We start from the raw sequence: 25,113 nt of genomic DNA, 5'->3' as shown, positions 1-25,113 counted from the left end.
GGGGGTCGGGAGAAAGATACATGGTTGCTCACTAGAGATCCCTTGTCACAAATACCTAAATGTTAGGTCCTAAAATGCAGGAAAATTTCCCAGCAATTCCTATTACACCTAAAAGAGGGGAGTGCAGAAGAGGAAGAAGTAGATAAAAGATTTTTCAAACTACTATGAGGTTTTCTTATTTGGACCAAGCCGCAGAACCACAAAACTAGTTAAGACCCGTGCAGGACCCTTTGATCTACTGCTTTTTTATTGTTTTTGTTTGTTTGTTTTATTTTTGGCTGCACTGGGTCTTCGTTGCTGCACTCGGGCTTTCTCTAGTTGTGGCGAGCAGGGGCTACTCTTCACTAGAAGTGCGCAAGCCTCTCATTGCGGTGGCTTCTCTTCTCCGTGTCGCAGAGCACGGGCTCTAGGTGCGCGGGCTTCAGTATTTGTGGCACGCAGGCTCAGTAGTTGTGGCTTGCGGGATCTAGAACATAGGCTCAGTAGTTGTGCAGCACGGGCTTAGTTGCTCCGCGGCATGTGGGATCTTCCCGGACCAGGGCTCGAACCTGTGTCCCCTACATTGGCAGGCGGATTCTTAACCACTGCACCACCAAGGAAGTCCCTGATCTACTATTAACATAAACTAGGAAGGGATGGAAAGTCTAGCACAGGATCACTTTATAAAAACAAATATCCTAACTTTGTGAGCCAAAATTAAAGAATTTACTGAAATCTTTTATTGAGATAATAAAAATATACATGGTATAATATTTTAAGACCAAATGGAACAGTGAGGTACTACCTTCCAACTAAGAGTGTTGGGAAAATAGAGGAGTAAAATGGCCTACGTATCCTGATGGATGTTAACTAGTCTTATTGTGGTGATATTTCGCAGTATATACAAATATCGAATCATTATGTTGTACACCTGAAACTCATGTAATTTATATGTCAAATATATATATATTTTTTTAAAAAAAGACTGCACAGTCACAATTTAACAAGACTATCAAAATCATATTTGTAACCTAATTTGTAACCATATTTGTAACCTCTGCTACTGTAACCTAATCACCAGAGTCTAAATAAGTAATAAAAACGTATATGACATTAGAAGCCCTTCCAGTCTCATCACTGAATCCTGATCCTTGAATGTCTAATAAGCACCTGAATCACTGGGGAGGTTTTAAAAGCATGGACTGTATGTGGTTAAGATTAAAAGAGACAGCAATATTAAAGATCTCTTACACGGCTCAGGAAAGCCCACAGCCTGGAACTAATCTTGAAAGCCCCTAAAACCATCTCTTCTAAGCAGGGAGCATTCTATCACCTTATTTGAAAACTCGCAAACTGATGAGTCCCATCTGCTACAACCAAACCACGCTGTGCCCCAACTAGCCTAGATACCCCTTCCTCAGTGGGTATCTTCACCTCCAGCCCCTGAGCCCTCTCATTTCCATTCCACCCTTTATTCCTCGAAACACAGGCTCCCAAGAACGGTCTTTAAGGGCCCTGTCTCCTGAGGACGACCCTCGCCAGCCCCTCAGGCCCCACTCTCCTGAAAGACATCAGCACGGCGTTACCCATTTCACCTCCAACGCTGAGCCACCGCTGTCCCCGGCCGCCCTCTGGCCCCTTGCCCTCCCTCCCCTCCCCCTCCGATCTCCACAGCTCTACCTCGTCGAATTCCTACCAGCCAAGCCCTCTCCCCTCACGCTGCTCGTCCCACGTCCTCGCCAAGCCTCCTCAAAGCCGCAGCACCACCAGCCCTCTCACCGGCCGCCCCGCCGGTAAACGCTGCTCTCCAGCTCAAGACTCACTGTTTGGAGTCTCCCCTCGTGATTGACGGTTACCACTTCCTACCACGCCTCAGCGGAACTACCTTTCTAGCCAATCCTAGAAGCAAACTGGCCGCGGCTGGGCACCGCCCTTAGAGGTCAGCTTTGCCAACCAGCAAGTAGCAAAGAGGCGGACCCGCCTCCCGAAGTGATCCAATCCGCTGGGGCTCGAGGGAAAACACAACAGTATGTAAGTTCGGGTGAAGCCGAGGTGTCAGGTTCGGTTGCGAACGTAGGCCAGGTAGGGAGGAGTTACAGACATGTCTGTTTTCCTTTGCACACAGCCCCTTCGTGGCCTTGTCAAAAAGCATCATGCCGCAGAAGCCTGTGCACGTCACTTGGGTGTCTCAGGCCGGGAGTCGTACCACACGGGGACCGGTCTGTTTACATCGAATTCTCGCGACAGCTGGTTCGAAGCTCAAAGCACGTGGACATGGCAGCTGCCAATCACTTTTAGCTGGCCAGTCAGCCATCCCGAACGCGCCTTCTGCCCCGCCCTTTTCAATGTGTTTACCTTCCGGGAGCCTAGGCTGGCTAGCGCTGGTGGGCTGCCCTGGAGCCAGGGTGGTGATCTGAATGAGGGGTGCGGCTGGTATTGTTGTCAGTTTGACCTAGGTTTGCGGACCACACCTGGCTCCTTCCTACCTGTTTACACTTCCCGTAAGGAACATATTGAGATCGCTCTGGTGTCATTCCGTCGGTTACATTTCTTATATAATAATATTTATTGTTCTATTGAAGGAACGCTCAACACAGACTTAAGCACTTCATAAGTACTATCAAATTTAATACTCTTGACAATCCCATGAAAATATGGCTTATTAATAGGCATGGGGTTTGTAACAAAGTGGCTGATACAGCAGTAAAAACTTTTAAAAGGTTTTAGCACTGTGAAGGAGGGAAAAATTTAGTAGAGAAACTACCTCACCAGAAATATGCAGTTAATCAGGTGCTGGACAGATAGATGATGATATAGGTATAGATACAGCCAAGAAACCACCCATTTGCTTGTACGCTCAATTAGTGCCCATAAAAAGGACACCCAAAGTGATATTTATCAGGCTAATGTTTGGACATTCATGTTCTTCCACTACACAAATTCCCAGCACTGTCGTCCTTTTAAGATTTCCTTCCTACATTAAACCCAGTAATGGAAAAATCTTTCCAGTATTTTGAATTCCCTTTGTTCTTATTGCTATCACTGGCTTACTTCCTTGTTGTCTTTGAAATGTTTTTTGGTTATTTCCCTAATGCATGTCTCATTTTCTCCCACTAGAAAGTTAAACTCCTCCTAGGCATTGATAGACTAAGGCTTTCATGTTGTTGAATCCCCCTTTATACCTAACTACCCTGAACACAACAGATATTTCAAAATTCAGACTTACTTGAATTAAATAATTATTACTCTCATGTTGTCCCTGACCCAGAGCAGGAATAAAGAGAAAATCCAGAGGCGACCAATAGGTAATACTCACAAGTGGGATAACCAGCATTTGTATAAGGTTTTTCAGTTTAAATAGCTGTTTTACATGCATTGTTAAATTCCATAACTGTTTCACTATTCCTCTACAAAGTTATGGAAGAAGCAAGGAAACAAAAATCATAAACACAAATTCATTCATTCAATAAATATTTGAATGCCTACTAAGTGTCAGGCATGTTCTAGGCTCTGGAGATACAGCAATAAACAAATCAACCAATGTGCTTGTCCTCAGCCAGAGAATTTGCATTCTGGTGGGAAGACAGAAATAAACACACAAACAGAGAAATTCAAGTAGTGTAAAATGGTATGGAAAAAAAATAAGCCAAATAAATAGAGGTCAGAGCTGGCTTATTTTAGGTAATGTGGTCAGGGAAGGCCTCTCAGGAGATGGCATTTGAACAAAGACTTCAATGAAGTAGTAAGAAAGCTGCTCTGAGGGAAAAGCAGTCAGGATAAAAGAAACAACAGGTACAATGGCCTTAAGAAAGGAATGAATTTTGAAGAAGAATGAGAAAAACAGTGTTGTTAAATAAAGTAGATTCAATTGAAAATGATAGCAAACTAGTTAGGAGAGGTAGGCAGTGGCCAAATGAAGTATAGTGTATAGAATTATAAGGACTTTTAGTTTTATTCTAGGGTGGGACTCTATTGGAGGACTTTCAGCTAGGAAGTGTCATGATCATACTTATATTTCTAAAAGATCGTTCTATCTACTAAACAGAATAAACTGTCATTAGGGAGGGGACAAGAGTGGAAACAGTGGGTCAAGTAGGAAGGCTATTTCACTAGACCAGATGGGAGAGCTGTCTAGAACTGGGCCTAGAAGTGAAGCAGCAGAGGTGAAAAGTAATCAATTTCAGAATATTTTGGAAGACAGAACTAAAAGAACTTGATAATGGGGTGCATGTGGGATAGAAGGAAATGAGAGAATCAGGGACGATGCCTATGCTTTGGGCTTGAGCAACTGAGTGATGACGTTTACAGATAGGATGAACCCTGTTGGAAGTTATACATTTTTTACTGGGGGTGAATTTCTGTGCCCTGGTTTCATCCTTCGTAAATTGTAAAAAAAAAAAATTATTAGCCTCATAGAATTTTTTTTTATTAATGTGATGTTTTGATAGGAGGTTGTGTTATATGTTGTTTATTTTATTTATTTATTTATTTATTTATTTGGCCACGTCATGGCATGCAGGATCTTAGTTCCAGACCAGCCATCAAACCTGTGCCCCCTGCAGTGGAAGCACAGAGTCCCAACAACTGGACCTGCCAGGGAGTTCCCAGGATTTTTTAAAATTAATTAATTAATTTATTTATTTATTTATTTATTTATTTACTTATTTATTTATTTATGGCTGCATTGTGTCTCCGTTGCTGCGCGAGAGCTTTCTCTAGTTGTGGTGAGCGGGGGCTGCTCTTCGTTGCCGTGCGCAGGCTTCTCGTCATGGTGGCTTCTCTTGTTGCAGAGCACGGGCTCTAGGCGCACGGGCTTCAGTAGTTGCGGCATGTGGGCTCAGTAGTTGCGGCTCACGGGCTCTAGAGCACAGGCTCAGGAGTTGTGTTGCACAGGCTTAGTTGCTCCGCAGCATGTGGGATCTTTCCAGACCGGGGCTCGAACCCATGTCCCCTGCATTGGCAGGTGGACTCTTAACCACTGCACTACCAGGGAAGTCCCAGCAGGGTTTTTTTTTTAAGTTTTAAAATTTTGCAAAGTTTAATGTTGGTACTATTTACATCATATTTTATACTATTTAATCTTTGCAAAGACATTGTATACACAAAGATACAAATTCGATAACTGAAAAATATGGAATGTTTCCTGAATTTGCATGTAATCCTGTGCAAGGGCCATGCTAATCTTCTCTGTGTCATTCCAATTTTTGTATATGTGCTGCCAAACCGAGCACAAGCCTCACAGTTCCACAAGTGGGATTCTTATGAGGTGTAAATAAATTTAAAATTCTCAGAACCAGTTAGAAATGTGTACAAATTAACTCGTTCTAATTACTAACTTGCCAGTCTTACCGGGTTGAGAAGGTCCGAACCTTAGGACCTGCTTTCCTTTCTTATCGAAGTTTTCCTGCCAGAACACCATATGTTATTACTTGCCTTGAGTTGGAAATCAGTTTGCATTCACACCTGTAAATTTATTCATCCTTTTAACTTATGTAAGGTTTTTGCACGCAATTCTCAATTCTTGAAGAGATGGCAACAGATTTTGGTTTTCTACTGTCATGTGAGAATATTAGGCCCCAGCAGTGTGCCATTGTGAGGAAGTAAAAGTGCTGCAGTAAACCGAAAAACAAAACAAAACATGGGCTTCCCTGGTGGCGCAGTGGTTAAGAATCTGCCTGCCAGTGCAGGGGACACGGGTTCGAGCCCTGGTCCGGGAAGATCCCACATGCCACGGAGCAACTAAGCCTGTGCGCCACAACTACTGAGCCTGCGCGTCTGGAGCCTGTGCTCCTCAACAAGAGAGGCCACGATAGTGAGAGGCCCGCGCACTGCGATGAAGAGTAGCCCCTGCTCACTGCAACTAAAGAAAGCCCGCGCACAGCAACGAAGACCCAACGCAGCCAAAAATAAATAAAATAAATTTATATTTAAAAAAAAACAAAAAAACAAAAAAACCCCAGCTATACTCCGTTTTTTCTCCACCAAGATGGTGTTCGATTCTCTCATCAGCCTTCAAATAGGGAGAAAATAGAATTTGTGGTGATCATGTTTTGAATGGACGTGAATTGTGGGTGCTTAGTACATATTGGCAGCTGATGAGTCACTTCAGATTATTGGGACGTGGGGAACCTTTTCACAATCTGTTCTTGGGATTGAGCAATCCCAGCTAGGAAACTCATTTTCAGTGTGAGAGTAACTTCAAGCTAGAGTCCTTGTTCTTCCAGCTGCTATAATGGCCTATTGTAATAAATCACTGATTACTAAAACTGCCTCTCCGGTGGCCATGCAAATCAAAAACAAAAGTTCCCAGTTCCCAGAGATTTGTCAGAGAACTATCCATATGCAAACCAAATGTCAAGGTCAGTTTATACTTTCTCCCCTCTTTTTGTTTGGTAGGATTAGGATTCTTTTTTTAGCCTCAAACAAGCCATTGCCTCACTTGTTTTGGCCACCAAAAACACTTGGACAATAATCACATGATTTAAGCAGTGGTGAAATCATCTGATTTCACACAGAGCTGTGGTGAACATTAATATTTTAATTGTCAGTCAAGCATAAGGAAAAACAAAGAGGGAATTCCCTGGCGGTCCAGTGGTTAGGACTCCACACTTTCACTGCTGAGGGCAGGGGTTCAATCACTGGTGGGGGAACTAAGATCCTGCAGGCCGTGCCAAAAAAAAAAAAAAAAAGAAAAGAAAAGAAAAAAGGAAAACAAAGAGGTAAAAAAATCATCATCGGGCTTCCCTGGTGGCACAGTGGTTGAGAGTCTGCCTGCTAATGCAGGGGACACGGGTTCGAGCCCTAGTCTGGGAAGATCCCACATGCCGCAGAGCAACTAGGCCCGTGAGCCACAACTACTGAGCCTGCGCGTCTGGAGCCTGTGCTCCGCAAGAAGAGAGGCCGCGATAGTGAGAGGCCCGCGCACCGCGATGAAGAGCGGCCTCCACTTGCCGCAGCTAGAGAAAGCCCCCGCACGGAAACGAAGACCCAACACAGCCAAAAATAAATAAATAAAAAATAAATTAAAAAAAGAAAAAACACAGTTCGAGTACTTAAAAAAAAAAATCATCATCAAGTGTAAGTTCATCAGTTGTTCAATTGTATCACTCTGGCTGGGGATGTTGATAGCAAGGGTGATTGTATATGTGTTAAGGCAGGCCATATATGGGAAATCTGTACCTTCTGCTCTAATTTTGCTGTGAACCTGAAACTGCTCTAGAAAATGTCTATTAAAAAATTACATTTCTCTAAAATCCTCTAATTGTGAGGTAAAAATACATTAATTACTCACTCCATGGACATTCTCTTGTGCATTCATCAGGCTGAAACTTTTGAACACTACCATTTGTGGTAATCGCCTAAAAATTATAATTCTAAACTTCAGAATTGCAAAACCAACATAATCCAAGGTTATATCACCTCACATCTATTTAATTACAACGCCTGGCCTGCCATTTGTCTGCCCTGCATATTACTAGATAACTGTGGTTTCTAAAACACTATTTCCCACATTTCTATTTGAAATTCTAAGTATTTGTTTACTATCTTGGGTCCCTTCACCCTAACCCACAGATCTCTTTAGCCCACTCTGCTCATTCTCAGGCCCAGCAAACTTTCTGAAAATACAGTGATAATTTTTTTGCTTTGTCATTCTCCTGAAACTAGTATTTATAAAGTGGCCATGTAATTTGTCATCCTACCTAGGAAACCTTCATGAAATGAGGCTCTATTAATAATTAAACCAAAAAAATAAGGTAAAGTAGGACTGTCCCCGGCAAACCATGAAGTATGGTTACCCTTTATCTTTGACACATTAGTACTACTTTGTAACTGTTTTGTGCATGATTATATATTTCTGCATGATTATAATTCCATTGTCTGTTTAGCTAAAATGTAAACTCTTTAACAGAAGGGATTATTTGTTTCATTTCTATTCTCCATAAGACTCTGCTCACTAACAGGAAAATTACATGTCAGAACCCCAGTAATTTATCCTACGGTTTGGAGCTGGTATGTATAATTAAAGATACCAGAAAGTAAAACTATTAACAAAGACCAAAAATTAGTTTCATCAACTGTTTTAATGATGGCCATGGCATAATTTATCTTCCCTTCATATACGTAAACCTGGATAAAGATTGCTTTAAATCAGTGAAAACTGAATATGTAGTAACACTTTTGAGAAGCTAAAATTTTAATATTAGGAAACATTTACAAACATTTATTTAGCACTATATGCCTGCCATTGTAGTATTATTATCTGCATTTTACAGGTGGGGACCAAAACTCAAAGATGTTAAGCCGTTTAGTCCCAAATTCAGGCAAAGTGATAGAAGTGCATGGTTCCTTAAGCCTCAGCTTTCTGCCTGAAAAAGAAGAACCCCAAAGAAAGGGAAAGTACCATGGAGACTGTAGAGAGGGAGGAGCTCAGGAAAGCGACCCCACTGAGTACATTAGGCATGAATCTGATCCTAATCAGCATATTAAAGACTTTGAGAACCTAACTGGCAGATAGATCACTGCCCAGGTCCCCAACTAGCTACTGGGTTATGAACACAAGGGACAGATCAAATTACACAATGGCAAAGGATTTGGAAAATGAACTGATATTGAAACCACAGACCACAGAAGGTGTGTTGGAATATGTGGCATTGAGACAGGAAGGGGGCAGGGCACAACCTTTTAAAGAATGACAGCCATTGAAGACGTGACATAAACTGGTTAGCACAAACTAGGTCCAAGATGGCAGATGATTGACTTCCGCTAAACCTTGAGCCTCAGTATATGCTCATTGTAATACGTCAGCAAGCTAAATGACACACCCACAGGCGCCATGACAGTTCCAAGACCCACCATAAAAGGCCAAAAAATGAGCAGTGGCCCAATCCCTGGAAATCCCTGCCCCTTCCCCAAAATAGTTGGAATAATCCTCCCACTCATTTGCCTATGAAATTACCCACCACTATAAAAACTGACAACCCCATACCCTTAAGCCTCTGGCCTTCTGAGATGACCCACATTCAGTGTGTATCTCCCTGCATAAGCCTTCTTTCACTTTACTATGGCTCGCTCTTGAATTATTTCCTGCACGAAGCCAAGAACCCACACTCAGCAGCCATCCCAGGGACTTGCCTGAGACCTGGGACGGGACGTGACCATCCTCTGGTGCCCCACTTTCTTTCCTGCAACAGCATGAATTAACCAGATTAACTACCTATTAAAACAATGATCTCCATAAGAGCTAAATAAGATTGTCATAATATTCAGATGTCTAGGATAGAATCCAAAATTACATGGTATACAAAGAACCAGGAAAACCTCAATTTGCATGAAAAAAACAATTAACAGATGCCAATACCTAAATGACGAAGAATAATATCTGACACTTTAAAGCTATATTATACAAATGCTCTTGCAAGCAACTGTGAACACTCGACATGAATGGAAAAACAGAAAATCTCAAAAAAGAGAAGATATAAAGAAGAACTGAAAGCAGATAGGGTAGGGGGTCCTTGGAGAAAGAGAACCAGGCCTGGCTTTCTTGACATAAGAGAAGCTATTTTGGCCTAAGCCATTTTCTGATCTAAGCCTGGTCACGAAGCTTGCCCTTGAACAGGTCTCAGTAATTAATGATATTAAGGGAAATGAGGGAATTCAGGAACAGTGGAAAAGCAGTCAAGAAACAATAGTTCAGTGAAAGAAGTCCTAGTTCCTCCCCAAGGGGTGTACATAACAATCTGATACATGTCCTCTGATACATATCTGGTACAAATCCTTTCTGTGTCCCCCATTTCTTGTTTGTAGGAAATAGGCTTCATTCAGCCTCCTGACCTTCCCTGAGTTCCAAAGGGCAGTTTCAAACTGCTGCTTATCAGGCAAGGGGAGGGAAAGCAGAAACAAAGGGGGAGCAGTCAAGAAACGATAGTGCAGCTGTGGGGCAGGGTCCTGGTTCCTCCTCAAGGAATATAACAATATCTTTGAGTTCTGTAGGAACTATGGCCCCCACTCGGGTGGAGAATGGATACTTAAGGCTGAGCACAAGATTCCTTGAACACGGCTCTGTTACCTCACCATCGACCAATCAGAAGAAAGTCTGCACATGGGAAGTCTGATCCCTCTTCCCCAAATGATTCTCCCTTTAAAAACTTTCATGGTCAAGCAGAATCTTCAAAGTTGATTTTTGGACACCAGTCCGTCTTCTCCCCAGATTGCTGACCTCCTGAATAAAGCAACTCTTCCTTTCCAACCAACACTCTCACCTCTTGAATATTGGCTTTCCGGCGGCGAGCAGCAGAACCTGAGTTCGGTAACACCACCACCTTCCTCCTGGGAGAAGAAGCTGGAGATTAAGTTAATAATTGATCATGCCTATATAATGAAGCCTCCATGAAAATCCCTGAACTGTGGGCTTTGGAGAGCTGCCAGACTGGTGAACAGACTCATGTGCTGGGAGGGTGGTACAACCCAAATCCATGGGGACAGAACCTCCTGCATTTGGAACCCTTCTGGGCTTTCCTGATGTCTCTTCATCCAGCTGTTCATCTATATCTTTATTATATGATAAACCAGTAAACACATTTCCCTGAGTTCTGTGAGCTGTTCTAGCAAAGTATCAAACCTGAGGTGGTGATTGTGGGAATGCTGATTTATAGTCAGCCAGTCCAAAGAGTAGGTGACAACCTGGGAGATGCAATTGGCATCTGAAGTGGGGGCAGCACCATGAGACTGAGCCCTTAACTTGTGGGATCAGATGGATAGTGTCAGACTGAACTGAACTGTAGGACACACAGTTGGTGTCTGCAGAATATTGCAGCATTACTTGGTGTAGGAAAACCCACACATCTGGCATCTTAAGTATTATGAGTGTGAGTAAAGGAAGAAATAGTGTTTGTTTTCCATTCAGTGGACACGGTTAAGTAGTGGCATAGGTGAATAACATATCCAGAGTAGAATACGAAAGAATGAGGAGGCGCTGTGATGTACTGATGTGGAAAAATCTTTAAGAGAGAAACAGATGTATAGTTGCATGTCTATGTACAGATTTGTTGGCTACCCTGGGGACTAAGGTGAGGGTAGTCTCATTATGTACCATTTTATAAATCATGAATTTTCCATCATGCATTATACTACTGATGTATACATTATAGGCAAATAAAATTTAATAAAAATAATATAAACATTAAAACATTATTTGTTAATTGCATAACATCTTTAACTCGTTAAAGAAAAGGCCTAAAAACAGCCCTAGGTACACATACAAAAGAGCTAATTTTACCTTTTAGTTATATATCTCAAACCAAAAATGTTTCCAGTATTAGACAGCTATTAGTATGGTATGGAACTGGACTCTATGGCACTATAAATGTGACCTAGGAAAGAATGCTATGACATTTACATTAAAAAATTGATCTGAAAAATAAAGATGGAAAAATTCTTCACAAAAAATTGACTCCAAAAGTGTACGCTACTTGCTATATGTCATTACCTTGGAAAGATCTGAAAAACAAACTCTGTAGTTTTGAAAAACTAGCCAAAATTAATGTTTCACCTGAACCACTGGTTCTCAATTAATCCTTTTTTTTTTTTAAGGGAAATTTTTATTTATTTATTTATTTATTTGGCTGCATTGGGTCTTCGTTGCTGCACGCGGGCTTTCTCTCGTTGCGGCGAGTTGGGGCTACTCTTCATTGCGGTGTGTGGGCTTCTCATTGCAGTGGCTTCTCTTGTTGTGGAGCATGGGCTCTAGGCACGCAGGCTTCAGTAGTTGTGGCACATGGGCTCAGTAGTTGTGGCTCGCAGGCTCTAGAGCACAGGCTCAGTAGTTGTGACGCACAGGCTTAGTTGCTCCGTGGCATGTGGGATCTTCCCAGACCAAGGCTTGAACCCATGTCCCCTGCACCGGCAGGCGGATTCTTAACCACTGTGCCACCAGGGAAGCCCTCAATTAATCCTCTTATGGAAAACTGGTGTGCTTCCAATTGCACAGTTCCTAGCATACTGTAGGTGCATGGTCAATGTTGAATGCATGGATTAACTCTTCAATGTCTCATTTAGAGTCCTGTTCTAAATTAATAAATTTAAAAAATTTCTCTTTGTAGAACAATTTATCACACCAAAACAACATACTCTTAGTATTTTGGTATTAGTTCCTTTTAGTTTTTTCTTATATTACCAAATAATAGTTTTATTCATTTTTAATTGCTATGTAATATTTCATCAAACTCTTATAAGCCATAACTGATCTAACCATATACTTATTATTGTATATTTAGCCTGACTTGATGTACTCTAAGTTAAAATTAAAAAGTCAAGAGTGCAAAGATGAACATTACATGTATTTTAAGTTGTTACTCTAAAGCTTGATCATGGCCTAACAAAAAGTTAATATATACCATTAAAACAAACCAATAACAAAAATCCAGCAACATCAGTAACAGTTCACTGATTTTATTAGATGAACAAACATGTCCATATAATCAATGAAAACCATCGGATATATAAAATAATTTAAGAAATGTTGGGAATTAGCAGCACCATCCGTTATTGACATAGCAAGAAAAACTTCACATATTTTATGCAAACACTAGAAGAGGATATAACTACTTTTAAGACCTACTAATGCCACTGAATGTCTGGGATGATTGAGAAGGACATCTTTTTAGGCAAACCTACCTCCTTCTACTTCAAAGATTTGGTGAGCAAATCTGATGATTAATGTTTAGAAAAAATGCTACTGAATGAAATAGATACTGCATAGTATTTTAATTAGGACAAGGAGACTAAAACCCAGCTACTTTTGCATGGCTCAACACTTCTGCTTCTATGAAAAATTTAGTTCTGAATTATGAAATCAGAAATAAAGAATAATTTTTAAAACACTAGTTGTCTCTAAGAAACATTAAGTGGAACACAGGTCACTATGAAAATACATCACTTTTCCAGTTTGCTTCATAATTTACTTTAAAAAGTTGTGTAGTTTTCATCACAAGTGACTTATACAAATTTCTTAATAAGCATTTTTAAAAGTTTAAATGTATTTCTAAAATCTAATAGATTCTTTTGATTTTTTTTTTAAACCTTTAGCCCTGTTGTTACATTTACTGTGTATCAGAGTAAGAGACTGAGTTTGTGTGAAGGATACAAATTTACACACATTTTATAGCAACTTATAACCCTAACATCTACAAAATTCACATTTATAATACAAGCAAGTACAAGGCCAGGTTAAAACGGTTGAATTCCAAAAAGTCAAACTGTATACTATTTTTATTTTGTCCCCTTAAAAAAAGTTCAACTTCGGCACCAAATTCAAAAAGCCCTCTTAGAAGTTTGGAAAAAAAAAAATTCCAGATATATTTCAGCAAACACAAACAGTTTTTCTGTGCTGGTGAAGTAAAGGATTTCCAATTTTCTTCTGGCCCCTAAGTCTGCGTCGCATGGTAAGTTTAACAGAGTTCTTTCGCTGTGAGTTTGTGGGGAGGCTTGCAGGCTGAGCACCGCTACTTCGACTTAAACCATTTCGTCTATGCTTCTTCACAAGAGGGCCAGAGTTGGATTCTTCTAATGTCCTTTTGAAGTTTGTTGGAGGGGTTCTTTCAACTTCTTGAGCTTTCATTTGACCTGGGATCGACATCTTTAAATTTTTTTGGTCCACGATGGTGTTTGTTGAATTGGTAGGCACAAGGCCAACTGACAGGCTATTATTCAAAGAATCATGTATCCTTAAAGTCAGGGCTTTAGTGCAATTTTCTTCAAGTGGCTCTGGATCTTTTGAGGATATGACTGCAGCCTGGACATTCCCTCGAGCTATCTCAGCTGGGACTTCTAAATAATTCTCTGAGAAGGCATTACTACGAACAAGGGCAGGTATGTGGTCCTTAGAGTTCAGCCTTGGCCATGGGTCCTCCTCCAGTGACTGAAAAACAAGAAGGTAAACCAAGTAAGAACTAATTTATCCTAGAATTCAGCTTAACCATTGGGGAAATGAAAAGATTTCATTAGAATAAGTGACAAATTTGTTTATTTGGGGGGTTTATTTCCTACTTTCTATATTTTAATTTCTGAATATTCAGTAGTGTGGAAAATGTGAAGTGCAACATTAAAGCAACTCTGTCATAATGGAAATTCAGATTGTTGCTTTGCACCCATCTCCCAAACACTAGATGCTGTTCCGTTATTTGAGAAAACAGGACACATGGGAATGTACTGAGTATGGCTGGGGCAACTTTCAAAGATATAAGTGAGGGCTTCCCTGGTGGCACAGTGGTTAAGAATCCGCCTGCCAATGAAGGGGACACGGGTTCGAGCCCTGGTCCGGGAAGATCCCACATCTTAGTTGCCACGGAGCAACTAAGCCCATGAGCCACAACTACTGAGCCTGTGCTCTAGAGCCCGCAAGCCACAACCACTGAGCCCACGTGCCACAACTACTGAAGCCTGCACGCCTAGAGCCCGTGCTCTGCAACAAGAGAAGCCACCACAAATCAGAAGCCCGCGCACCACAACAAAGAGTAGCCCCCGCTCGCCACAACTAGAGAAAGCCTGTGCACAGCAACGAAGACCCAACACAGCCAAAAGTAAATAAATAAAATAAATTTATTTTTTAAAAAAGATATAAGTGAAAATCATATGGAAACTTTCAGGTATTGCTTTTTAAAAAGCTTCACAGGAGGTTCAGCTATGCACCACTCCTTTAGGTGTAGTGCCTCAGATCTATATGTATTCAGAATATCCTCCCATCTCCAGAGAGATAAGAACATTCTTCCTATCAAATACAAATCTTCCAGTATAATATTTTAGAAAATCATTGTTTTAATACTTTCTCAAGTATAAATTTTTTTTTTTTATAAATTTCATTCTTTCTTTCTGTTTTTTTTTTTTTAAACCCCACATTTGTTTATTTATTTATTTTTGGCTGTGTTGGGTCTTCGTTTCTGTGCGAGGGCTTTCTCTAGTTGCGGCAAGCGGGGGCCACTCTTCATCGCGGTGCGCAGGCCTCTCACCGTCGCGGCCTCTCTTGTTGCGGAGCACAGGCTCCAGACGCGCACGCTCAGTAGTTGTGGCTCACGGGCCTAGTTGCTCCGCGGCATGTGGGATCTTCCCAGACCAGGGCTCGAACCCGTGTCCCCTGCATTGGCAGGCAGATTCTCAACCACTGCGCCACCAGGGAAGCCCTCAAGTATAAATTTTAAGCATAAATACTATCTCTTGCCCAAGTGTGTAACATTTCCCTCAATCATTTCCTCTCTCAATCAAATCAAATTTATTAAAATAGTAATATATTCTGAAGAGCCCAAGTAAACCATTTTGTAGAATGGTAAACAAAGACATATTATCTGGTCGCCCTCTGATATAAAATCCCCTAGGAATAAACGCCCTTCGAGAAAGTGCTCTATAAAAAAGCATATTTATAAAACTAATGTTCCCTTCAACGTTTCTAGAATTAAAAAGAAAAAGGGAAATTGAAGCAATCAAAAGCATTTCAATTTAACCATGTAACATGAACATGCTTTACTGAAAAAAAAAATTAACTTTAGGTCCAATGGAGGCTAGAGATGAGAAACCCTAAAGTTCCTAATTTGGTACTGCCCCAAATAGAATGCTGCTACCTTTTTTTTTTTTTTTTTTTTAAACTAAGAATATATTCTTCCTTTCTGGGGTCATTGGCTCATTTATTTATTTTACACTACATGGTTTACTGAAAGCCCAATTCTTATCTGTTTTAACACTGACTAGATGTTGGGCAGCAACCTTATTTCAAAATACCAGTGTTGAGAACGGATAACAGGACAGTCTCTGTTCTAGAATATTTACATCTGGCTTTCAATAATATCAACAACAACTTGTCTGTGAATTTATCCCCTCTACATTAGGTTGATTCCAATGCCTACTACCCTGATCACAAGCATGTTCTGACTGACCACAGAAAACTATATCTAGTCATTAGTAATTTTTGACTAAAAGTTCACCTTGGTTTAATATAGAAAAAGGATTTGCAACAAGACCAGGCAGCAGATAAATTCTGTAGACACAAGGCTTCCTACTACCAAACAAGCACATCACTAATTTAGGCACAAGAAGAAAGGTACTAATCAAGCCACTTACAGAAATAGAACATATTGCTCTAGTTTATGCAACAATGCTAGACATTAGATGGAATTCCTTTACAAAAGAAAAACAATGGGATGATGTCAGAGTTAACACAATTTATTGTAATTTCTGTTGTGCTGTGTCTTTTTAAATTCACAAATTATTATTCTGATACCACAGGTGCACGGCTTTTCTTCCCCCACTTTCTCCTTGAGCTTTTCCTTCTCTTTTTATTGGCATTCTGTGGGAATACATTGCATCTGTTAGCTCAGGCAACTGCCTAGACTTCTTAGACTCATCCCAGATTAATTACTACTGTATTGCTAAGCCTTCTTACCTGCTCATAAAACACTTGTGATATTGACAGGTTACGTCCTAAAAACTCACACTTTAAAAGTTTCACTACTTCAGAGATCGGCTTTCTTGAGAGCTCCATATATTTTACAATCCAACAGTAAACAACTAATTACAAATTGTGCCTAGAACACAACTGAAACTAAGTGTTAATCCTCTGGAAGAACTCTTTTCCTCATTCCTCCTTCCTATAGCTCTTGGCTTATTTAAAAAACAGCTAAATTTAGTTTTGCCCTAAAGAAAGGATAAAGAAATCTGTGCCACAGTAATATATCACAAACAGAAGTATTTCTACTATATCTGTCCGAAAACAAAGATTTGACTACCGATTTAGCTTACGATTCAAACAGAAGTTCACATGTCTATAGAGAGATAACCTAGTCTCAAGTGCCTAGTCTAAATGTGGGTAGGTCTTAAAAACCATTCAAAATCAACCAAAATGTCATTTATATCTAGATGTTACTAAACATAGGATTATTGTAACAATGAAATACATCAGAGATACTTGTGAGTAGCCATGGTTAAGATAAACAAAACAAAACACAATCTTTGGGGCAGAGGTTTGTCTTTATTTACTTGTTAGGGCAGAGCCAACAATACTGATTGTCCTGAATGGCTCTAAATATTCTTTCATATTTAGGTGGGGCCAGATGGTTAACAAACAACCACGCCTACATATAAGTCAGTGTATACATAAATCTCCTAAGCTTTACTTTAGTAAAATTGTTAGATCATTATTTTTCAGAATTTTGAAATATGTTTTAAAAATTATTTCTAGGTGCAATTTATGTACAATTTTACTAATGCCAATCCACAGACGGCAATAAGTTTTGAGATCAATATTAAGAGTATTTATTCCTATCACAGTATCTTCTATCCCCTCATCCTTACCTCCACCTTAAGGCCTCCTTCTCTGTACTGCCTAAAGTTCAGTTATTCAAATACAAACACATTAGGAAACACGAAAGTAATGAATACATTCAAATACAGAAACCAGCGAATTCTCAAATGAACATAAGCTCCTTCATAACACTCAAAAGAGAATGAAGAGACTTTAAAAGATTTCAATCTGCATTATTATTCAAGAGTTTTCAAAGCAAAGAAAGCTTTGACAAGAAATTCTTTTAAGAAAATAAGCATAAAATATTAATTTGTCAATTTCTAAATGAAGAGTCCATGTAAGGAAAATTAAGTTGCCATATATATAGTGAAGTAAAAGATAGGAAAGCGGTAATAGTAAACTTCCACGTACTCCATATAGGATCACAATACCCAAAATTAAATAAATTCTTTGTACTGTGTAGCTTTGAACATCTTAAAAAACTGCCTGAATACACAACATAAAATTCCACTGTGTTTCCCATTTTAATGGTCATTCTTCTGAAAGCACATTCTCAGAAGGCCAGGTATATCAAAAGTTATCGATATTACTAATTATTAGCAGGAAAAAATTGGGACGAAATCAGAAAAAGGGAAATACAGTAGCATTTAAACTTGTTTATTTCACAGCACATCTTAAATTCATTCAATATTAATATGGATAAGAAATAGGAATGATGTTTCTTATCCATGTTACTAGATAACCAGTTCTAAAGTCTGATATCCTAAGGTCCAGTTCAGTCTTGATTCTGTATGATCTTATTCAAACTGCTCAATATCTCAGTCATATTATCTATAAAATGGAATAACATCTGCACTATTTAGCTTTCAGGGTTATGAGGTTCAAATGAAATACCACATATGGAAGTGCATCACAAAAAATGCTTAAAAACTTTCATACTATCAGAAGGGAATCAGTAAGTTCCAAATATTAATATGGTTAATATTCTTCAGGGGGCATATCTAATCACTTTTCTATTAGGTGCTCTACATACAGCTGGCATTCAGTATAGTACCTATGTGCAGATGGCCTACTGACAGTAAGTTACATTACAAAGATCTATCACTTTCTTGACTGTAGCTTAAATCCAAAATTCTATTATATAAAGAATCTGAAAACTGTTTTCAGGTAATACTAACCAGAGAAATTCTATTACAACTTAAATACTAGAGAACTGTGTACCTTGACTGGTGGTGTAGAACACGGAGAAGGAGTCATCACGCAGGTTTCTTGACTATTATAGGAAGGGCTATCAGTCAGGTTCAGATAGAGCTCGTCTTCATTGGTGAAATCTCCCTGAGTGCCCACTCCTGGAGAGATGCAGATTACTATGGCACTAGTATTATCTGCTCGAAGCATACGCTGCCTCCAGCGGCCTAGAGCTCGATTCACAAGCATTTTGGCACAAGACTGTCCATGCTCACCCTGTATTTAAAAGAATAAGAAGGAAGATAACAACTCAGACCTTGTTGCCACGACACCTGTAGCAAATGAAAAATCACATGTTCAACATGGTCTACATAAATAATTAAAATTTCAAACTTTATCCACAAACCCATAACTATGCTAAAACAGTATTGCTCTAAATTTAAAAAAATACTAAGACAAGGTCTTATCCTGTGGTTAAGTTTCACCTGTATTTTTATCTTTTTGGTAGCAAGAAACTTGGTCTTCATTGTAAACTTACTTAGGAAAAGTTATACAGAAGTTATCTAAAAAGAGGAAGTAAACATCAAGTTATTATAGATAAACAATTCACAAATGAAATAATCACACATGGCAAAAAAAACTCATTGCAAAGGGCCAATTTCCTCCTAAAATAAGAGCTTCTGCAAATCAAAGACAATCCCAACATAAAAACTGTCAAAGGATATGAAAAAATTCAGAGACAAGGAAATAAAAATGGTCATTAAATATATGTATACATATTGACATATATATATACATACATAGATATATGTATATATTGACATATATATACATACATAGATACATACACACATAGCCATTTATAGATATATAAATGGCTAATGTCACTCATATGAAGAAAAAAGCAATACAATAAGTGGTTATAGTATAGAGATCAAATACATACAAACAGAAAGAGTAAAAAACAAAACAAAAAAAATTAAATGAACTTGTGTTATACAAATAAATGTGGCTTGGAATAAAACTTACAGCATCATACATGGATTTAATAACTGCTAAGTTTCAAAGAACAGAAAAGAAAATGATGTGCTCCAGAAAAGAACTACTTATCTTAAAAAATACCTCTAGAAATAACTGAATAATGAAAATGAGTGGAAATGTTTGAAAAAGAAATGTGTCATGAACTATAAGGGGAAAAAATTTTTAATTAATATGTTACTTTATGTAATGTAATAAAATATATTAATGTCACAGGGAGCTCAGCTCGGTGCTCTGTAGTGACCTAGATGGACAGGATTGTGGGGTGGGGGGAAGGTCCAAGAGGGAGGGGATATATGTATACATATAGCTGACTCACTTCATTGTACAGGAGAAACTAACACAACATTGTAAAACAACTATACCCTAATTTTTAAAATACATATATTAATGTATTATAAGTACAAAATATTAATGTACTATAATGTATATATAATGTACTGCCGTACTATAAGCACTTTATTAAAAAATATATAACATATATGTCATTTAACTGTCAGCTATATGCCTCAAGTTTATATATTGAAACTGGATAAAGAACTGGGCTTTTTTCATTCTTTCCTTGGGAAACAGGGAATCATTTTTATTTGGGATTGCCTGATCTTGGTCATATTACAGTATTCCAACACATTAATGATGGCAAACTGCAAAAAACTCCTCTCAGCTGCTTTAAAATCTTAATATTAAGCCATCCTTTCATTCGCAAGGAAAGTACCACTTTGTAAAGATGTTTTTAAACATTGCTTTTTCCCCCCCTTTCTAATATGAAAAAATATGCACTTCACAATTGATGAAAGGCAGCATTAAGCTGTAATTCATGAATCTATTACGTTCCCCAGTGTACATGTTGCACCACTCTCCAAATACTAGCTCACTGAGAACTCACTGAAGGACTCCTTTACCTTTCACTTTTTCAGTGTGCCTGTTTCCCTCCCAGCAAAGCTCCATAAAAAAGAAATCTACATAAGCCATTTCTACTACCTTACTTGCATTTTCCCTCAGCTCACGGATTCTGTTGACTTGGGCCGCCCTTAATACTGTGTCCTTTTCTTCCACCCTACTGTCTCATGAGGTGATGTCATAAATTGTCACAGCTTTAACTCCCGTTAACACTGAAGTTAGCATTTCCAGGCATTGCCTTTCAGTAACTGCCTACTGAAAATATCTATCTAGATGAACCAAAGGCACGTCCTATTCAACACGCCTATATGAATTATCCCTCCCTCCCCCCAAAATAATGTGTTTCTTCTTGATAACAGCTTCCAGCCACCACTAAGAAATTTGGGTGTCATAATATTCTCCCTCCTTAAAACCCAAGTTCTGTCAGTTCTACCACTTATGTATTTTTTTTAACGTCTACATTTCTATTTACTTACTTATTTACTTATTTATTTATGGCTGTGTTGGGTCTCCATTGCTGTGTGCGGGCTTTCTCTAGTTGCAGCGAGCGGGGGCTACTCTTCATTGCAGTGCGTGGGCTGCTCATTGCGGTGGCTTCTTTTGTTGTGGAGCACGGGTTATAGGTGCGTGGGCTTCAGTAGTTGTGGCACATGGGCTCAGTAGTTGTGGCTCACGGGCTCTAGAGCTCAGGCTCAGTAGTTGTGGTGCATGGGCTTAGTTGCTCCGCGGCATGTGGGATCTTCCGGGACCAGGGCTCAAACCCGTGTCCCCTGCATTGACAGACGGACTCTTAACCACTGCGCCACCAGGGGAGTCCCATATTTCTTTTTTGCTTGCATGTGCATATGTTTTTTTTTTCTTTAATCCATTGCTGCTTTAGATCAAACTTGCAAAAATTTTCATTTGGAACATAACAGCAGCTTCCAAAGAGGAAGCCTAATAGATCCATTAATAAAAATCAAATCAGCGACTTCCCTGGTGGTCCAGTGGTTAAAACTCTGCACTCCCAATGCAGGGGGCCGGGGTTCTATCCCTGGTCAGGGAACTAGATCCCACAAGCTGCAACTAAAGATCCTGAGTGCCGGGCTTCCCTGGTGGCGCAGTGGTTGAGAATCTGCCTGCCAATGCAGGGGACACGGGTTCGAGCCCTGGTCTGGGAAGATCCCACATGCCGCAGAGCAACTGGGCCCGTGAGCCACAACTACTGAGCCTGCGCGTCTGGAGCCTGTGCTCCACAACAAGAGAGGCCGTGACAGTGAGAGGCCCGCGCACCGCGATGAAGAGTGGCCCCCACTCGCTGCAACTAGAGAAAGCCCTCGCACAGAAACGAAGACCCAACACAGCCATAAATAAATAAATAAATAAATAAATAAATAAAAAAAAAAGAAAAAAAAGAAAAAAAAAAAGATCCTGAGTGCCACAACTAAGACCGGGTGCAGCCAAATAAATAAATAAATAAATAAATAAATATTTTTTAAAAAATTAAAATCAGGACTTCCCTGGTGGTGAAGTGGTTAAGAATCCGCCTGTCAATGCAGGGGACACGGGTTTGAGCCCTGGTCCGGGAAGATCCCACATGCCATGGAGCAACTATGCCCATGCGCCAACAACTACTGAGCTTGCGCTCTAGAGCCCACGAGACACAACTACTGAGCCCACATGCCACAACTACTGAAGCCCTCATGCCTAGAGCCTGTGCTCTGCAACAAGAGAAGCCACCGCAATGAGAAGCCCGTGCACCACAATGAAGAGTAGCCCCCACTCACTGCAACTAGAGAAAGCCCGCGCGCAGCAACAAAGACCCAAGGGAGCCATTAATTAATTAATTAATTAATAAAACTAAAATCAAATCAGATACTGTCAATAGGAATCAACATGTGAACAGAGGCAGAGACAGACCTTATAAATATGATTCCATTCATCAAAATTCACCTTCTCTCAGGGATTCTTCACCAATCACTCACTGCTGACACCCATTCTCTTTCATTGCCAACTTTGCATCAGTTTAATTTAGTAAGGGGCGAGATGTTTTTCCTACACCTCCTAATAAATAGAATTCTCACATCCATTATCATCTGCCCTCTATTCCACCCTGCCATGAGTATGCTTTCTAAAATGCGTATCTAAAATGCAGCTTTTCAATACTCTCCACTACTTGACTATTAAGACTTAACTTCATAACAGACCATTCAAAGCCTTTTTGCCTCCTGTCTTCCAATCACATCAAGTTACTTGTGAAACCTGAATGTGCTGTACTTGTCTCTTCTCTCTGACTTTACACATTCTATTCCTTTGCCTGGAAAGCTTCACTCTCCTCCCTTCATCTCTTTATCTGGTAAATTCAACTCCACCTATAAGACCTGCTCAAATACCACTCTCATCCATGAAACTTCCTTATGCAGTCCTCACAAGTTTCCTATCTTCTCCCTCTCAGTTCTCAACACTTGTTCTAAATATTGTTAGATGAATGCTTCCTTCAATACTCATTCTAAAACACTTAGGTGTTTATGAATAGGTTCTCCCAACCCAATAAAACTGGCTTTTGGCCTCATCATGCCACTGAAATGTTTCTCTCTTTCTCTTTCATCATTAAAGAATTCTAAATCCAATAGACATGGGAATTCCCTGGCAGTCCAGTAGTTAGGACTCCGCTCTTTCACAGCCGAGGGCCCAGGTTCGATCCCTGGTAGGGGAGCTAAGATCCTGCAAGCAGGTGTGGCAAACAAACAAACAAACAAAATCCAATAGACAAAATAGTCTTTATTTTATTTAATCTTTCTTTTACATCTGACATCACTGTCCAAATGCATCATGCTAGCCCCAAGTTTGTAAAATTGAATAGATACATGACTCTTATCTTTAAACAACTCACAATCAAATGGTACTGATAACTATCTATATATCCTATCGGTAATACTATGGTAAATGCTGAGCAAGGACCATATTCTATTTATCTTTGCTTCCTTTGTACCTAGTGCCTAACATGTTAGTTGAGGGAATGAATGGAGACAATTTAATACAAGTTCTTTCATGTTGCCTCCTTATCGCCCCAAAATATAGCTTTACCATTCCTCCCATCTTAGAAAAAGATCATCTTTTCCAAGGAGCCACTGATTCCAGTTACTTCGATGTGCTCTGGACCTTCATTCCATCAATATCCCTTATTTCTCTTGTTCTGTCAATCTTTCTTGTAAGACTATAAAACTGCTTTCAAAACCCTCACTATCTTTTCAAGCTAACAATGGCACATTCCCTTGTCTTCCTGAACACTCTCTACGTCTATTTCCTAGGCTCACAAAGTACTGTTTCATCATCACTCCAATCTGCTAGCTAATGCCCTCATCACTTCAACCGAAACTCTTCATCCTTGAAGGTCACTAATAATAAAAGGTCCTAAATGTAAAACCCAATACCCTGTTTTCATCCATCTGCCTCTACTTCTTTGTAGAATTTGACATTGCTGGCTACTACTCCAAAACACTCTCTTTCCTTGCCTTCAATAACACTGCACTTTCCCAAATCTCCTTACTTTGTCATTGCTCAGAATGAAGATCAATTTTTAAGCAAGCCAGGAAGGAAAGAAAAGAATTTTCTCATTGATGGTTGTTTCTAGGTTTGCAATTGACTAAAACAATATAGGTGACATAGAGTTACCACATGACCCAGGAGTTCCACTCCTATGTAGATACCTGAGAGATCTGAAAACATGTCCACACAAAAACTTGTACATGAATGTTAAGAGCAGCGTCATTCAAAATAGCCAAAAAGTGGAAACAACTCAAGTACCCATTGACTGATGAATGGATGGATAAATAAAATGTTATATATCCATCAATGGAAAATTATTCAGCCATAAAGAGGAATAAAGTACTGATACAAGCAACATGAATGAACCTTGAAGACATTATGCTTAAGTGAAAGAAGTCAGACACAAAAGGCCACATATTGTATGATCTCATTTATATGAAATATGCAAAACAGGCAAATACATAGAGACAAAAAAAAATTAGTGGTTGCCAGGGAACAAGGGTGATAGTGAATGACTGCTAATGGTTATGGGGTTTGTTGGGGGCAGTGATGAAATGTTCTGGAATTAGTGTTGAGAGTTACGTAACTTTGAGAATATCCTAAGAACCACTGACCTGAATACTTTAAAAAGGTAAATTTTATGGAATGTGAATTATATCTCAATTTATAAAAAGAAGGATTGGTAAGGGTTCCATAGGCCAGGAAGTCAAGGGCTGCTCATAATGAAGTCAGTGGTTGTATGTTTTGTTATCTAGTTTCATTCATCTATTTCCTGTCTTGTTCCCCTAATAAGCTGCAGAAATCTGTATTTTACTTTCTTCTATAGCCAGGGCAAATGCAAAAATCTACTCAAGGTGAACATCCTTAGTTCATATTCAAGACCCCTGACAAAAGTACCAGAACAATGTGTAGATAATAATATCGAATTGAGTTCCTTCTCACCGTCAAGTATTTTTTCTCCTCTTGGTCCTGGCACATTGAGATGGCATCTTGAGGTGGAATCATATTCCAAAGTCCATCACTCCCCAAGATAATATACTTGTGCTTCTGGGGATCAAGTGTATGGACACTTGTGTCTGGTTCAGGTGACACCACAAACTCACCACTGAAGAAATCATAGCTCCACAAATCACCTGGGGAGCAGGAGGCAGAAAAAGCAAGAAGTATTATTTGCAAGCTAGTAGTATCACATCAAC

General features: G+C 39.6%; 2 protein-coding genes and 1 non-coding gene across 7 annotated transcripts in view; all 3 read right to left on the bottom strand.

Annotated features, from left to right (window-relative positions):
• BCAS3 (BCAS3 microtubule associated cell migration factor) overlaps window positions 1-1,816 on the bottom strand; it is a 577,971-nt gene extending 576,155 nt beyond the window's left edge. For 4 of the 5 annotated variants that reach the window (XM_007190268.2, XM_057536261.1, XM_007190270.3 and 1 more), the window contains exon 1: window positions 1,676-1,812. The gene's annotated coding sequence lies outside the window, so the exon portion shown is untranslated. Of the gene's footprint in view, window positions 1-1,675 lie in introns of all 5 variants that reach the window. The other variant, XM_057536260.1, reaches the window with a different exon arrangement.
• A 3,288-nt stretch (window positions 1,817-5,104) lies between these two features.
• LOC114238857 (U6 spliceosomal RNA) lies at window positions 5,105-5,210 on the bottom strand. The gene has a single exon (XR_003624118.1). It is a non-coding gene; the product is annotated as a U6 spliceosomal RNA (small nuclear RNA).
• Window positions 5,211-12,440: 7,230 nt separating this feature from the next.
• PPM1D (protein phosphatase, Mg2+/Mn2+ dependent 1D) overlaps window positions 12,441-25,113 on the bottom strand; it is a 54,385-nt gene continuing 41,712 nt past the window's right edge. Inside the window, exons 4-6 of the mRNA XM_007190267.3 lie at window positions 24,860-25,050; window positions 18,485-18,727; window positions 12,441-13,894 (exon numbers count right to left, since the gene is read on the bottom strand). Coding sequence (XP_007190329.2) covers window positions 13,337-13,894; window positions 18,485-18,727; window positions 24,860-25,050 — 992 coding nt within the window. The 3' untranslated portion in view covers window positions 12,441-13,336. The remainder of the gene's footprint in view (window positions 13,895-18,484; window positions 18,728-24,859; window positions 25,051-25,113) is intronic.

Source organism: Balaenoptera acutorostrata, chromosome 20, assembly GCF_949987535.1.
Source record: "Balaenoptera acutorostrata chromosome 20, mBalAcu1.1, whole genome shotgun sequence".
Lineage (NCBI taxonomy): Eukaryota > Metazoa > Chordata > Mammalia > Artiodactyla > Balaenopteridae > Balaenoptera > Balaenoptera acutorostrata.
Note: the sequence above shows the minus strand (reverse complement) of the source record. Positions and strands in the feature narration are given on the sequence as shown.